General features: G+C 40.2%; 1 protein-coding gene across 1 annotated transcript; it reads left to right on the top strand.

The window, feature by feature from the left end:
• Positions 1-978: 978 nt before the first annotated feature.
• On the top strand, positions 979-1,715 carry DFJ58DRAFT_734810 (uncharacterized protein; the record flags this gene model as incomplete). Its single annotated transcript, XM_041386544.1, has 2 exons — positions 979-1,537; positions 1,630-1,715. The coding sequence occupies 2 exons, from the start codon at positions 979-981 to the stop codon at positions 1,713-1,715; spliced, it is 645 nt and encodes a 214-aa protein (XP_041237169.1).
• Positions 1,716-11,693: the final 9,978 nt, after the last annotated feature.

Here is an 11,693-nt window from a genome sequence, read left to right on the forward strand (position 1 = left end):
TCATACAAATCTATACAATCAAGTTTTCTCCTCCAAACTTGAGTGTTTCTTGACTTCTCTTTGTCCTAGTAGTTCTTCTGCCTTTTTCCATACATATTCCTGGTCTTCTGACCCCATTCTATTGATTTTTGTCTCATCTAACCAGATAGCCCTCTTCCAGTCCTCAAAGTCCAATACTGGTGCTTCAAAGCAAGGGCTAGTCTCCTCCCTCTATAGGCTGAAGATAGGAGAAGCTTTTCTTTTTAGTTATAGCTTCAAGGTTAGCTGCCTTGAGAGCATTCCTGACTATTTGAGTGGAGACAGTGGTGTGGATAATAGAATAAATGAATTTGATGGCTTGAGTAGTATTAGCAGCCTGCCCAGTCAAAATATAATACCCAAAGATCTTTTGCTATATGGTATGAGTTTAAAAGAGTGGTTTAATTTGATATTTTTCTTATCTGGAATGGTCTTTTTGATGAATCAAGCAATAGTATCCCTCCTCAGGCCAGTTTTAGTAGAAATCTGCCTGTTAGACAGAAAAGAGGAGCTGAAGATGAGAATAGGGGCTATTTCAGCTATGGGAGAGAGTTACAGCACAGCGAGGGAATATTACTCATGGATAATGCTATGAATTGATATATAGTGTGTTTATAAGAGTGGTAGAAGTGATCAGAGCAAGAGGAGGCAACACCAAGTACTACAATTATAGAGATTATATTGGTCAAATTCAAAGTCAAAAAAGTGTACCAATGAGATATCAAATTAAAATATCCATATCTTCACACGATAACATCGGATTCCCACGCTATAGGGGATGGAGATAAAGCCAAGAGGCAGAGCATTCTGACACCTCCCTATAACTTAGTCAGATTCTCACACCCTGACTCACAATGAAGCAATTACATGCAAATCCACAAACATTGGGACACTTTTTGAGCCACTGTAGATGGGGGCAGCACATCTGCTGGAGCCGCTGGCCCTAGTGATGTGCCAGACATGAGTGCCAACCTGATGATGCCACCTAGTGCCCTGTTCCTTGCAACCTCCACTGCTACTGGCTCCCAGTCCAGCAAATGTGTATGCACCAACACTTTACTCAACTCCATGGAGACATCATCTTACAATTCCAGTGGCACCCCCATGGCCAGCTATGCCAACAGTCCCCAGTCATCATCTCTCTCCCTTTTGTCAACATTGGCGCCATTGTTCCAGCCACCAGCCTTGAAGAAGGCTCAAGTGTCAACGCATGGTAGCTTGCAGATGGGGGTGAGCAGCACTGCTAAAGTCGCTGCCAAGATCACACCAATGGCCACCGTCATGAACATGCAAGGCACTATAAATTGCCTCACTGATGTTATCGAGAGGAATATGATGGCTCCATCTGACCTACTTGTTGCGCCAACCATAATATCCTGTGGCCTGTTGATTTTGCATGGTGCAGATGGAGATCTGCCTGTTTCTCAGAGAGCCAACCTCTTGCAGATACTTTTGTGCTCTGGAGGCAAGAACAATCTCGCTGTATATGTTGGGCTGGAGGATGACTTTGAGATGCGCTGTGCATTTATCTTGAGGCTCCTGGGGTCTATGCAGTAGAACTATCTTGCCATTTGTATTGCCGCTTCTTACATTTTTCATACCAACATGTAGTATCTACCTCATGTATCACATATCACATTCTTTGCAATGCCAATGGATTCTCCATGTCTTTGCTGGCGGGAATGGATCAGGAGTAGATGGCTGTGGTTGCTGTTGCTGACAAGAACCGCTCATCAGGATGTCTTGTTCAGAATACATTGTACAAGTTAACTACATACTACTAGTACAGATTAATCCAGTCCATCCTTGTCAGCATCTGAGACACCTTGGTCTGATAGGTTGTTGTTGTTGTCTCCAAGAGCGCATCTCTCTTGCAAAATATATTGGTAATCTGCCCACATTGCTGAAGCAATGTGATCACACATCAAATGGAGATCATCATGCACAGCTGGGTGACCTTCTACTAGCCCCTGCTTCCAGTTTGCAGCAGGTTCATTGCCAAGGGAATAGTCTGTGTCAGGTAGCCTACCTTCTGCAGGATCATGAAGGTGGATAAAATTATGTAGGCTGCATAATGCTGCTAGGATCTGGGCTTGTATACCCATAGTATATGGTGGGTGTTAAGACCGTACTCAAGTAGTATTGGATCTGAAGGGCTGCAGCCTCAGCTCATGCGCTGTGCCCCTTTCCCGAGTCTTGCCCCTTATTTCAGAGTGCTAGAGTATCGCGTCTAGTGAGACGGATAAGTATCGTAACGGATCCGTTAAGGCTTCCGGATATCGAACATATAGAGTAACGGCTAATCCGGATCGGATCCGAACTAGAAACTAACGGGTGAGGACTGTCCGAAGACAGAGACGAATATATAGACTACAGGAATCAATCCTAAGTCTCGGAGTAGACAAGAGTATCGTACTCAAGTCTGGATGGATAATGGAGGGACTTAGAGTCCAGACAGAATGAGTGCAATCTAAGATGATATCCGAACTGATCTACTACAGCGCATGTACAAGGGTTTATATACTACAGATAACTAACGGAATGATCAATAAGCAAAGGCGCGAGGCTATGTACGAAGTATAATCAAAGTATGTGCACAGCATATCGGTAAGTCGGATGGATAACGAATCATAACTGGAAATGAAGTATAAGCTAAAGCAGATCAGTAAGTGTAGCGGATCAGTAAGCATAACGGAAGTAAAGGATAACCGGTATACTGGTGTACAGGAATGCCGAAAGGAGATGAACAATAGTTAGAGTTATATGAACAGGACATGAAATAAGAATCAGATCGGATCTTTGGACCGGACGACGGATATGTCCATTGGATCTGGATTGGATCTGAGATCCAGATCTTTGGATCTGTACCTGGGAATATGGTATATGACAGTGGGGTTAGAAGGAGGATCCGGAAATGTCATTTAAGGATGCTGAAAATCCGCTCAATGACATTTCGAGTGTATGCATGACAAAGGTTGAATAATTCTTCTTTGGTAGCTGGCTGTTAAGACCATAGCTCAAGGGTTAACGGATCCATAGGGCTTGGCCTCAGCTCGTACACTGTGCCCCTTACCCGAGTACGTGCCCTTAATTTCAGAATGAAGTCCAGATGGAATCCAACAAAGTCCAAAGGACTTCCAGAGGCTGGCTACTCTGGTGGAGTGCTGAAGGACTTCCCATGGTAAGCTTCTTAGATAGAAACACATAGAGGAGGGACTGCAATGGACAGAGTCCAAAACAGGATAGGATAGGAGGAGTGGTCCAAAGGACAGGACATCTGGAGGTCTGAAGGGTACGATGTCTGAAGGTTATGACGTCCGAAGGTTTAGGAGGCCCAGACAGGATTAGGACAGGAGGGGAAAGACTACTATGGACAAGGTCCGGAGTAGAAACAAACAGAGGTAGACTACACTTAAGTAGAGGTGGAGTTGACAGGAAGTAGACAGAAGTCTCAGAAAGACAGGAAGTGCCAGAAAGGCAAAAGTCCGGCTTAGGGAGTCAATCCCTAAGCATGGATGTAGATGGAAGGATAAATCTGGAGGACTGGAAAGTCGTCCTAGGGAATCCTTCCCTAGGCCTAAGGAAAGGTCAGACTAAGATGGACCAATGTGGTGAAAGAAATAGTAGTCAGCTAGATATACCAACTAACTTACTAAATCCTAATGGGTGCGAGTGCAGTACGTCAACCCAAGGGGACTGCTATTGAAGCACTTCCTTCTAATAGTGCGAGGGAAGAGAAAGGAAGAAACTAAGATCTAAGACTTGAGATATTCTGACCGACTGAAGGTCCGTGTCTGAGAATGTCCGACACGATATGGGATACTGATGGTACACCCAATGCGAGATGCTGATGAGGGACACCGACACGTGATACCGATGAAGGACACCAATGTGAGATACCGATGTGAGGTGAGGAGTCCGATGCTGATGAGCAGCAGGTAAGTCTAGGCCGAGGTAAGGAGAGTCTAGGTATAACTAGGTATGACGAGGTATGACTAGGTATGGGTTGCCGACGCAAGACTACCGGTAGCAGTCCAGATCTCACAAGGCCTAGGTAAAGAAACCTTAGATAGAGTGCACTTAGAGCAGTCAAGGCACGTCCAATGATAAAAGCAAGGGGGATCAATTGCACAATCAAAGACTGACTAAGGTGACTCCTACAATGGTACCAGGTATGTCCGAGGAATGGAAGTAAGGGATAATACAAACTTGAGTCCTATTTATCTAACTGCGTGAATGTCCGGAATTGCACAGGCGAGAGTAGTAGTGAAATGCAAGGTACTCGGGTCAATATGTAATAAGGCTCGTGAGTGCTGCGGCCATGGGAATACATGTAATAATGCCTGCTGTTCGTTCAGTAACGGTAAAATAAGCTTAAAATGCACCAATGGAGATAGGTGGACATGGGCAGGACATGGGAGGATTTGGTACCGATGGGACGGAACGGTCGGCTGAAGTGCGCAATGACCGAACCGACGAGTAAGGGACGGTATAGACAACCCTGGCTCTCTGCGAGAGACCGAGACCACGGATCCATATCGGCCAAGTCAGACATAGACCGGTGCGACATGGGTGAGTTGAGTGAGTCGAGACTTTGCAAGGAAGTGGTGTATGGATGCAATGTGGACTTCTAGGCTGCTTGACTCCTATAGTGAAATGGGGTTCTGCAAGGCTAGCCTGAGTTTGAACACCACACCAAAGTCCACGAGCAGAATGAGTGAAGTCTAATATGATATTCAAACTAAGGAAACTTTACAGGAGTTGTACAGAGGTTTATGTATATACTGGAAGGGATCTGAGAGGATTAGTAAGCTGAACACAAATGCTATGTACAAGCATGTGGAAACATATTGGTAAGTATGAACGGAACATAAGTAAATGAACTCAGAGATGAACAGAGCACAAGGATCAATAAGCAAGACGGAAACACAGATAATCAAAGTCCGGAGTCAAGGGGATTACCATAAGGAAATAGATGCTGATTTAAGGTTTGAGCTTCAGATGTGAGTATAGGTTGTATCCGGAGGTCTGGAGATATCGGATGAGGCATCTGGATATTGGATGAGCGGATCCGGAGATCTAGGTGAATATGGAACTAGGATATGAATCGTGGATATAGTCCAGTAGTCTAGGGAAGGTAAAGTCCCAGGTGGAATGAGCTCAGATCCGATAGGATCAAGGGTGTATGAAGCAGGCTTAGCTGCAGAGGTTCAGAGGTATGAATATATGGATGTGCAAAGGTGTATGGATCCGAACCAATAGTAAACTGGAGGACTGAAGGCATGGATGAGGGTATGGAGTCATGGATAAGGGCATGGAGGTCCAGATGTGCATCCAGAAGGCGTGGGAACATCATCAGACGTAGGTCCGGAATATGGGATATGACAGTTATGACTTATGGCTAGATTTTTTGCTGTCAGGTGTGTATTAGAACTTCCACAATATATTACACATCATCATTCATAACAAGTCTGTCTTGGTTTGCTCAGAGTCAGGTTTATGTATTGATTGTCATGGAACACTTATATCCATAATATATGTGATAAGAAGGAGTATATTAAGGTATACTTATAATATTATAAGCCTAGGAGCATACCTATGAACATTATTCAACTTCTTAAAAATACTGGAGCTTGAGGAAGAGCTTTGGAAACAGAGTTTCTCCTTTACTATACTTTCTAGAACTAAGAGTTACATAAACAAATTCTTGTCTGTACAGTGAACTATCTGCAGATTTCATAGTGTCACCCTTCCTAAAAACACTTCTCTGTGATCCTCAATAGATTTAAAATGCTGACCCACCCAACATTCTGCATGTTGTCTTATTACTTAAGGGTCTAATATGAAACGGTGTATAGTGCTAATACAATAATGACTTCTTATCAGTTCTTGAGCACAGTTTACAGCTTTCTAGTTTTCATGAAACATCATATATAAGTTCTTAAGAGGTTGGAGAATTATTTGGATGTTATATAGTCAACTTTCTGTAATCTAGTATGCAACCAATAATATATATTTGTAGTCTTATTTTAAGACATCCGATTGACCTACAATAGTAACAAAAATGTGAAACATTCATGACTCGATTGTGCAGTATACTTACAGACAGTAGCAGCTGATATATCACTGATGTACCCAAAAATGATACTTTCATCCAGTCTATTTCTGGTTTTCTGGGTTCCTTGGATTATTCCAGCTATCTTTATTTAGTTAATATATTTTGATACAGAGTTTCATTTAGCCTATGCAGTATTTTTATATCATATAGAGGTATATACAGTTTTTCAGTAGTTTGCAGGTAGCTTGAAGAGCAGTCCAATTATAGGTGTATAATTATTAAGGCATAGTAGAATGAGGTTTTTAATTCTTTACCTGTATCAACAATAATGTATGGCTTGGACCTTAATGTTAGGCTACAGCACAGCTCAAATTAATATCTTCATTTGGACTTGACTTTTTCTGGTCAATGAGTAAATATATTGATTTTTAATAGAATGTTCAGTGTTACTAGTAGGACTCTGATGGTCACAATGATCTTGTTTTAGCACACCAAAAACAAATAGTGAGCAATACCAATATTTCTTGTACTGTATGATTACAGGTTTTCAATGTGGTTGTAGATTTATATCTTCTTGCTATTCATACTAGAGGCCTGGACCCTGCCCCTCACACCTTTTCCAGCTCTTCAGAACCTTGTCTCATCTTCTGATATCTTCAACATTCTATAACAACCTCCTGCTTTTTGTATCTTCTAGTGCTGGCACCCTTTGGTTAATATAGGGTAAATGTCACCCATAACTGGATTTCTCTCTTCTCAATTGCTTTCTACATTCTGGGCCTAATATTCTAAGTTAGAACAAACAGGAAAATTTCAATTTGGCTGACTAAAAAATGAATCCCACTTCTGAATTCAATGATTCTATAAGATATACATTTACAAGCTCTCATTCAATGTTGTGTTTGCTTTTTCTGGCTTAGGTGTGTTGTTGAACATGTGGCTTACCTAATGAGTAGTAATATGAGTAGGTTAGTGTGGGCTTTCTATGGCCAAGCAATAAGATATGACAATGCTAAAACCTAGTACTTCTACAAGACATAAGTACTACTATGATAATAGAGAGTCATATAGAGGGTGGACTGAGTCCTAGATCCTAATAAATCTCCATCATCACATGTATACTTTCTTTCACATAATTATATTTTATGTGAAGTGGTCAATACACCAGTACTGTCAGAGTTACATCAACTATCTGACTGCATTTTGAACCATTTCATTAGAGCCACTTCAAAATGCTCCTTCACTAAATATTTCCTGATAGATCCAGTTTGAAGGATAATTTTAAAAGGATCCAATTTAGATGAAGTTCATGATGACAACCCTTTGTGTAGTACTTGTATCCCTGACTGACTGATTTGTTGAAAGTATGAAAGAGAGTGTAGCAGGGGTAGCATGATAATTTTAAGACCACAGTGTAGTTAAAAGGGAAGAGGTGGGATTAAGGAAGTAATACCTAAGGAACAGAGCTTCATAATGAATATTATTTGTGATGCTTTGAGTTAAGGGTTTTGTAGTGGTAAAAGTGAAAGGAAACTGATGATGCTTAAAATTGCCTCTTCCACAGCATTATTATCTATAACACTGAAACCTATAACAATCTATTTAATGATATTATTTGAGAGTGTGAAGGTGTTGCTTTCAGATGCAGGGTTGATTCACTCAATAATGAGAGTGTTTTACATCTTATGAACAAGATACCAATTTTGTTACAGACAGTGTGAGTTCATAAGGGACTCAAATAGGGGCCAGTGTTAAGCCTGCTGAGAGTAGCTAGTGTTCAATAGTATAGATTCATAGTGACAATATTGACTGACTTGTTGACAAGGTTAATCAATGTATTATAATAGTATGTCTGTAATTGTGCTTCCTAAGTAATAGACTCTATGACAACAAGTCTTTAGAGTATTTGGACTGAGGAGTGGAAGCTTGCTAGGCTTCATACTGAAGAGTCAGCACTATACATTCAACTGAGCAAGACACTGTTGAGCCTTGTTATTGCTGTTTGAAATTTGAGATATTCATACAAAGATCATAATCATGAACTCTTGCTATTTATTTTACATATTTTCATTAGCCTAACACCTCTTACATGCATTCATTGTTCTTGTTCTTTTCTTGAACTATTGAGTAATTCTTATTACCATCCAAAATGACTCACCAATATCTAAACCTACATCTTCCAGACTCATCATTGTTTCAAGTTTAGCTGTTAGCCCAAGCTAGACCAGCAGACTCTCAAAATCGGTCAGAGCTCATAAAGAATCAGTTAAATGCAGCACAAATTACATCATGTGCTAAAGCTGCTGCTACAAGGCAGTCAGTAAAAATTGCCAGTGTTGGCTCAAGCAAGGCATTAAACTAAGCAACAGTAGTACCCATACCCATGCAGATCCCTAGTGCAGTGACTAGTTTACTAATGGACATGTACCAACACTACAGTATCATATACAACTCTCACAGAATAATTCCTGATTATTACCTTTAATGTTATAGCAGCGTAGTTGAAATCTAGTTTGGATCCTATTAGTAGTATGACAATTATAATGTACACAACCAATAATAATGAGGTTCAAAAAAGCAAACATATATAGGTTACATTCAATTCACCCATGCACTTTCCACCATTTATAGCAGACAGAAAAAGACAGCAGAAACAAGTGTAAGTTAAAGTTGAATGCAGTTTATGTCTTAGAAAATGCTCCATAAGGTATTATATAGTAATGCTGGCCCCTAGTAGTAGTAAAAAGAATAAAAATTGTCTTACTTTTTGCATGAAGTATAGCATTCAGTGATTTTTCCCACTGTTTGCCCCTATTCACCCTCTTTCAACTACCACTGCTACTGCTATAATTCAAGTTCAAGAATTAATAGAGAGAACTACTGACTACAATTGACTAACTATATACAAATATTCAAGCAGAGATACCATCTGAGTTCTAACTACTAGCCAATCATTAAATAGAAAAGAGAATTATATGATGTAATATATAACTATACCATGACATCATGAAACATGTGACTGCTGCAAAGAGGTTCTGGAAGATTCTAGGAGTATTATGTGACTTCAATACCTGAGAAAGGAGATTATAATCAGGAACAGGAGTAATCAATATTATAGGTGCTAATGGAATAAAGGGAGTTGTATTGTGGTTAAGGTTTAGAATGGGTACAGACACGGAGATGGGTACTTGTTCTGGATGTTTAATGGGTGTCTTACAAGTGTTTAGGAAAGAATAATGATTTGTATTTGGAACTTGTGATAGCATCACTCTTCATTGCAGGTTCATGGAGGTTCAGATTTCTTATACCAGATAGACACATTGCCTTCTTTTCAATCCAGTGTATCCAAGCTAGACTGTAAATTTTAAACAGTTTTCCCTTTGACCTACTTATGTGATAATATTTAACAGATATGAAGGACTAATGCTAAAGAAGGTCATACTTAACCTTTATACAGATTCAATCACACATGGACTACACTTTCAAGGATGCAATGACAATGAGACATTTAAACTATATCTACAGGACAAAAAGAGGAAAAAACAACAGCAAACATAGTGTATAGACATCTTTTATTGTAATTTATTATATGTGGAACATGTCCAAAGGTGAATAGAATGGGTCAGGAAAGAATAGCAAGCACCTGTATACAAATATTCTTGACTTTGGACTCATGCAACCTGGAGTTATACCTGTACTGTCATACAGCCCGGCATTGCAGGCTTCAAAGGAAACTGCAGCAAGAGCATCATCAATGCTTGTTATTGTCCAGGCACTTCATGGCCTCCTGGTATAAGTTTGAGTGGGGTCATCAGCCTTTTAATACTTTGGGTCTCAGTATAAGCTGCATGTGCTTTGTGAACACAACAATTAAACATCTAACAGAAAGTTGAATGTTGGATAACCTGTATGACCATATCCATTGTCTCATAATCATTACAGTTGAGTTTACAAGGACTGCCTTAAGTCAGGTCCATGTTGGTGTTCAACCAATGAGATAGTCCCCCAGCTCTGACTCAGGACTGCATCATGCATACATCCTTTCTACTGCTCTATCTCTCTGAGCCTTTACATTGACATCCATGAGAGCCAAGACATTGATGACATTAATTTGCTGTACCTCCTCCAGGCAGGTATTACTGTCAAGATTGAATTTCTATAAGGAAAACATCTCTGCTGTCTCAAGAATATTTCTATATTCAAGGAGGGCAAGAGATTCACAAATGTGAAAGTCATACATAATAGGGGTTGATGTAGTTGAATGAAGCATGTGTAGTTCAACAAGCCAGTAAGAATGCTAAGATTTGGAGGATTCTTTTTGATGATAGATATTTGAGTCCTCTGAATCTCCTGCACCTACCACCTGATAAGCTCAAACCAGATCTTGGATAGGATCCACAGGATTGGATCTGACTGCAGATACTCTCTATCCTACATGTAAATTATCATCAGACATTCAGCCCATATTTCAATAATACATGAAGTGTGGATTACTGATCTTGCTTGCCATATTATCCAGCATTACTCTGGCTGCATATTCACTGACCCTATACTCATCCCTGACACTGTATATTTTGCTCCTGAATACAATGTGGGTTTGTTAGGATCTCTCCTGCTATATCTCAGCCTGCAGTGCTGCCTCCAACACATCTAATCTTTACATTTCTACAACTGGAATATCTAGAGAGTAAGGTGTAAATAAGATTCCCATGACCACCAACAGCTCACCATGCCTCCTGTTCATCACATATGACCAGTCAAGATTGGACAGATTTCAACACAGTGCCTCTTCTAGTCCTGTGAAATGCCCTCTTTAACCATCCTTTGTGATGAGCTTGATTCCCTTTCCTTCTAGAATAAAGAACAATGACTCATACATGCTCAACTCACCCTCTCCATTGTGTAATTCTATACACTCCTACACATCCATGAAGTCATCATTTGACAGGGGTATTGTCTTTAGAGCTCTCTATCCATCTTTGCAACCATCACTACCTCTAGCCTTGTATTGTGCCTCCTTCAATATAGAGATGATTAGAACTAGAGTCCAGAGTAAGTTGCTAATGTATTGAAGTATAGTAAGATACAGTACCTAGAGTCCAGTGTAAGTTGTTAAAGAGGCAGGGAGGACTGGACTCTAGGATATGGGTGATATTTGGTAAATAAATATAAATACACAAGCCACTAAAGGTAAGGAATAATGTAACCTAGGGACGACCTAGGGAGGTCAGGAAGTCATGTAAATAGTTAGAGAAATGTGAGAAATGATACCATAAGTATATATATAGATATACTGGATGTTTCCAACCCCGACTTTGAGAGGTCTAGGTAGTTTGCTTTGATGGCAAAAGATCAGGTCTCAAATCCTGAGAGACCTGGTTTTTCAGCAGTTCAACCTGGTACTGAGATGAATATATTATTTACTGTTGAGCCAAGATGAGACAAAACAGGAGTCTGAGACTTATCACATCAAGGACATGAAAGCCTTGTATCTCAAGAAAGAAACACAATATTGAGCATTACAGAATGATGCCTCAGGAATGACTGAACAGGAAAGGATTAAGAATGAGAGACTGGTGAACAAGAAGATTGAGAATGGAGCATGTAAATATGAGAA

The sequence above is a fragment of the Suillus subalutaceus genome (genome assembly GCF_016647625.1).
Source record: "Suillus subalutaceus strain FC151 chromosome Unknown DFJ58scaffold_189, whole genome shotgun sequence".
NCBI classification, from domain to species: domain Eukaryota; kingdom Fungi; phylum Basidiomycota; class Agaricomycetes; order Boletales; family Suillaceae; genus Suillus; species Suillus subalutaceus.